The sequence below is a fragment of the Fonticula alba genome (assembly GCF_000388065.1).
Source record: "Fonticula alba strain ATCC 38817 unplaced genomic scaffold supercont2.2, whole genome shotgun sequence".
Lineage (NCBI taxonomy): Eukaryota > Rotosphaerida > Fonticulaceae > Fonticula > Fonticula alba.
In genome coordinates, this window is record NW_009242972.1 from 3,526,814 (window position 1) to 3,532,162 (window position 5,349).

Consider the following 5,349-nt stretch of genomic DNA (forward strand, 5'->3'; position numbering starts at 1 on the left):
TCGCCGACGAGCCGTTTGACCAGTTCTACGTGTCCCAGTGCCCGGTGACCGAGTTCTACGACGACTTCGACAAGGTGATGATGACCTACGACGAGAACTTCCTGGCCCGCTGCCCGATCGATGCGCCGCGCGCCCTGAAGACTCGGCGCGAGACCCGCGCCCGTGCCCGGCAGCTGCGTGCCCTGAAGCGCACAGTCCAAAAGACGGTGTCTAGCGCCGGCCAGGTGGTCGGCGCGGTCCAGGGTGCCATCAGCCAGGCCGCCGCCCCGATCATCCAGAGCGGTGCGGAGATCCTCCACACCTTCCGCGAGGGTGCTGAGGAGGCTGGACGCTGGGCTGCCGACGCTGCTGCCATTCCCCAGGCACGCACGGCGGCCACTCGGCCGGCCAGCTCGTCGGCCGCCGCGGCGGCGAAGACCTCCTCTCCGGCGCACAACACTGATGCGGTACGTAAAGATGATATTCCCACGGCCCTCCATGGCGCCTGCGTGTCACCCCCCCTCCTCTCGGGCGCCGCAACGGGTGCCACAGCCGAAAGTCGGTTGGGGGGAGGCGGCGACACACTGTCGCTGCCGCTCAATCCGATGACAATCGCGAGGGCCGACCAACGGGGGCATCGGACCAGCCGGAAGAGCCGCCCGAGTTACTTGGCCCAATTGGGTCGGCTAGAGCGCGCCCCTGCCGCGGCCTGGTCTCTTGGGCCTGGGAGTGGCTTCCATCATCATCCCAGGCTCCAGGGCTGTGGCGGCGGGAGCGGTGTCACGGCTGGCGCCCTGGCCAATACCACCATCCCCGGTGATGTGAGCGCCTACTCGCTTATGTCCTACCCCAGGTCCCGTTTGCGGAATGTCCACCGGCGCCCGAGGCTGGCTCAGAGAATGCGCGCCATGGTGTCCATGCAACAGCCGCCTCCCTGCTGGCGGGCCGTTGGCGAGTGGCAGCAGCACCCTGCTCCCGCTCCGGCCTTTGTGCCAACACCCCCTTCGGCCGCTTCCCCGCCGCCAGCTGTAGAGATGCAGGCATGGGCCCATTTGCCGGAATGGCCGCGGCCACAGCAGCAACAGGTACGCATAGTTTTTTCCGCCTCTCCGGGGGGGGGGGGTGGGGAAGTCTCCGGGACTTCCTCGTGCTCTCTCTCTCTCTCCCAGCAGCCCGCGCCCCCATGCATTCCCTCCTCGGTGTTATGTCTTTGTCCCATTCGTCTTTTCCGCGCCGGGTTTCCACAGAGACCACCCTTTTGTGCCGATGCTCACATCCCCTCTCCTTGGGCCTGATCCCGAATTGCTCCTCCTCGCTATTTACTTCCCAAGGCCCTCTCACCCTGCTGTTTGATACCGCGCGGATGCCCCCCATGGCCCGCGTCGCCGCACGCGCACACATCCCCGCATCCGGCTCCTCCGGGCCCCGACAACCCTGCTGCTCTTCTTTTTTCTTTTAATCTCGATTCCTCCTCAACTCGCTCTCTCACCTGGGCATTCGACCCTTCCGGCGGCCGTGTGTGCCCCTCGAACCACCCCATACTCACACATTCCCCCCTCTCGTCCCATTTGGGCACATCCCCCTGCCCTTTTTTCACCCGCCACCCACCCCGTGCACTCTCTTGATATGGACCCCTCCAAACGGCGGCTACCTGTGCGGCTTCGAATGCCACCCATCCTGCGGCACGTGCACTTTTACCACCACCGCAGAAGTCCGCCAAGCGCCCTGGCAAGGGTGGCGGTGCTTACGAGTTCGAGCAGGGCACCCGGAACATTGGTAAGTGGGCCTCCACGGTGCAGTACCAGCAGCCGCCGAGCCTGACGGTGGCTGTGGCCACCAGTGCCGACTCGGAGTTCGCTCAGCAGGATTCCCACCAGCAGTCGAGCTCTCGCCGTGCCGCCACCACCAAGGGCGCCACCACGACGGCGGCATCTCGCCGCGTCGGTGGCCACATCGACCAGCCGGGCCAGGGGGATATGACGTACGCCCAGATCACTCGCTATGGCGCCGAGCTCTTCCAACACCCGCCCCTGAATCATTCGCCGGCGAACCAGCTGAGCGAGGAGCGCCACCTGCTGGATAGCCCCCAAAGTGCCGGCGACCCGCACCGCCAGATGCCCTGGTGGCAGCGCGACTCGTCGCCACAGGAGGGATCCCCCTACTCGGGTGGTGACGCCCGGCGTCGAGTTGCCAGCCCCCGCCAAAACACGGCCAACAACACCAACGGCACCGTCTTTGACATGGACAGCAGCGCCTCCAGCTTTGGAGTGATGCCGCGCACGCCGCTGGACATGGCCAACAACCTGTATGGCGCCATTGACAGTGTCGCCAATGGGTATGTTGGTAGCCGCCATCGCCACCACCAGTCCTCCTCCTCCTCCTCCTCCTCGCCTTCACAGCAATCGGGACCTTCCGGTTCTTCTTCGGGTCGCGGCGGCAGCGGCGGCGGCGGGGCCGGGGCCGGGGCCTTTTCCCATCCCCCGAACGGTAGCAATGGCCCAGCCATCGGTGGTCGTGCCCAGTCCGGCTTCCACCAGCGCCAGCGCCCGGACCAGCAGTGGTGATCCTTTTCACCACCACGAGAGTCAGCGCGCGCGCGCAATGCCCCCCACCCCCCCTGTGCGCGCGCTTCGGTAGCAGATCAAAGGGGGGCGAATTGGGGAAGACGTGGTGAGGCGCCGGGGGTGTCCCACACATGCGCGCGCATGCGCACATGGTGACACGCCTAAGCCCCTCCCTATCCCCCCCCCCCTGGCCCTCCTTCTGCCCGATGATGTAATGTGTGACTCTATGATGAAAGGGACCGCTCTCCCATGGGGGCCCCCTTTGCGCGGTGGGCCCGCGTGTTGTTGATGCGCGCATTCGCCGCTGTGGGCCCTTTTGCTTGCCCGCCTTTGCTTGCGCATCCCCCCCCCCTCATCTCGGGGGGCGGGGCTGCCCCCACACACCCCTACTGAAGCATCTGATCATGCCCCTTTACCCTGCTCCTTGCACTTGAGTGGATGAATGGACCTGCTGCCATAGTAGCACGCGCGTCCATTTGTGTCTCTCCTTGTGAGGCGAAGGGCCAAGGGGATAAAGAATGCCTCAAGAGAAGGGGGGGGGCTCCCCCTGCCCGCTCGCTCTGTCGGACAAAAAAGAACACGCATGTCGTGTCTCGATGTGGTGTTTCGGTGGGACCGGGGGGGGGGGGCGGCCAAGGAGAGTGCATCACCACTTTGGTGGTCGCACGGTGCATCGCGTGTCCCCCTCATACCGATCTCTCGGGGATCTCCCAGGAGATCGGACGGCAGACACACTGCCTTTTGATACGGGCTCGCACATGACACTTCCCCTCCGCCCCCCTCCTCTCTCTCTCTCTCTCTCTCTCTCTCTCTCGGAACTTGCATCGCTTTTTCTTTGAGCTTATGCAGAAGGCGTCATTGGCGCACACCACCACCTCGCGCGTGAATAAGCAAGGGGCATGTCTACCAACCACAGGCTCAATGCTCGCTTCTTTTTTCCCCCGCGCAACTTGCCTTTGATTTTTCCTCGCAGCTGGCAATGAATTCCCTTCTTCCATCAAAATGCTCTTTCCAAGTAATTTGTCAGTGTCACATCTCTATCTCTGTTGGGCGGGCGTGTGGTTTTAGCTCCCCCTCCGCATCTGACTTTTAAGAGGAAAGGCCCCTTCGGAAAGGCCATCCTGGCGCGCATCCCTGGAGCTTGAGACAGCGCGAATGTCGAGAGCGAGGGAAGGTCGGAGACTCCTTTTGGGGGTCGGCGGGTCACCTTGAGTCTTGAGAGGGGGGGGGGGCGGAGGCAGGGTGATACATGTAATGATAACACCAGAGCCCGGAACGGACTGTGTGTGTGTGTGGTGGAGGGGGGAGGGGTCGCGCGACTACTACGACTATTAATGATTGCTGGGAAAGATAATCACATTCCGTGACAATACTAATAGTCCATGCGCTTGTGCGTGGTTGGAGGGGATTCCAAGGTGCCATGGAGAGAAGAAGGGATAGGAAGAGGATGTCCTTCCCACGCCAAGTGACGAAAGTGTCTTTGGCATCGCCGGAAACCTTCCTCTCCTTGGCTGCTGCATCCTCCTTGTGTGCCCCATCATACATACCACGGGTCAAAGGGACGCCTCGTTCCCACGACATGTGGTACCTCCGGGTTGGTGTGAGCTCTGGAGAAAAAAAGGCACCCCACTTCCAGGGAAAGAAAAGTGCGAAAGAGATAGAGACCGTTTGTGAAATAGGCCGTGAGAGGATGGTGGGATCATCCCCGACTCCTGCACTCGAGGAACCAATGATCGCTAGAGAGAGGGGAGAGAGAGAGAGAGAGAGAGAAGGAGTCGCACTGCAGCTGGATGCGTGGACCCTAAGGAGGACACGAGGAAGTTGTCCGAACATCATATGAAACATCTTCCTTATCAAAAGTCGTGGCAGGAAAGATGCAGGACACAGTGGTGGGGCCCGGAGTCCTTGAGTGCGGGCACCGCCACATCCTTTCCTTTCGGCGCATCGGGCTCATGCCGGGTGTGCCCGCGCTGGAATCCAAACTGCTTGAGGTTGTGGGCTCTATAAATATCTGCTCCCACCGGGTCTTTTCCCTTGTGGCGAGGAGTAGAACACCGTGGGATGAAGTACCCACGGAATGACCCTCCATCCCAGCGGGCTGTAAACTCACTCTGGGACTTAACTGCGCTCCGGCCGGCCGCTTGCCGGCCAGCGCTGATAGCCACCTGGTACTAACAATGTTGTCTCCCGCCGTGCCGCCTCTCCCGCGCCCCTGGCGACCCTTTCCCGCCCTGCCGCCTGCCCTGCGCGCCGCACCACCAACCAAGGGTGGAGTATGTGCAAGAACGGGCGGCCAGCCTGCTGAGCTTCCTTTCTTCCTTCAGCTTCTTCATGGTCAGCCTGTACAGTCACCTTGTGGCCAGCATCCCGGGGGTGTCAATCCCGGCCATGGCCAGCGGCCGGTCTGAGCGTCTGGCTTACAGCCGGCAGCGAGCCATCTCCGGGTACCAGGCTGTCCGCCGGTCATCGTGGGCCCTGCTTGGCGTATCGCTCATCCTGTCCATGGTCATCGTGGTGGCCTTCCTCCGCCTAAGCTTCCTCACACTCAAGGTGGCCATCTGTTAAGGCGGCGGGCTTCGCGGTGCGTCCATGGAAGCGCTGAGGGCGGGGGGGAGGGGAGTAAAAAAAGGGGAGGGAAAACCTGATTGTGGTGGCACACAAGTTGGCCTACAGTGGATGACATGCGAGGAGAGAAGCAGAGCATGCTGAGAACCAATGATGACCGCCTAGCGGGTTCAGGGGTCTCTCACTCCTTCTTACTCTCTCTCTCTCTCTCTCTCTTGAGATTCTCCCTTACCTGCCCCCC

The 5,349-nt window shown here is 62.4% G+C and overlaps 2 protein-coding genes across 2 annotated transcripts in view; both read left to right on the top strand.

The window, feature by feature from the left end:
* H696_01728 (hypothetical protein) overlaps positions 1-1,604 on the top strand; it is a gene marked incomplete at both ends in the record, with an annotated part of 8,890 nt that extends 7,286 nt beyond the window's left edge. Inside the window, 3 exons of the mRNA XM_009495637.1 lie at positions 24-446; positions 738-1,064; positions 1,311-1,604. Of these exons, the coding sequence (XP_009493912.1) occupies positions 24-446; positions 738-1,064; positions 1,311-1,604 (1,044 nt within the window). The remainder of the gene's footprint in view (positions 1-23; positions 447-737; positions 1,065-1,310) is intronic.
* Positions 1,605-4,720: 3,116 nt separating this feature from the next.
* On the top strand, positions 4,721-5,108 carry H696_01729 (hypothetical protein; the record flags this gene model as incomplete). The annotated part of the gene is made up of 2 exons (XM_009495638.1): positions 4,721-4,725; positions 4,868-5,108. 2 exons carry the CDS (start codon positions 4,721-4,723, stop codon positions 5,106-5,108), a joined length of 246 nt encoding a protein of 81 aa, XP_009493913.1.
* Between the last annotated feature and the right edge of the window lie 241 nt (positions 5,109-5,349).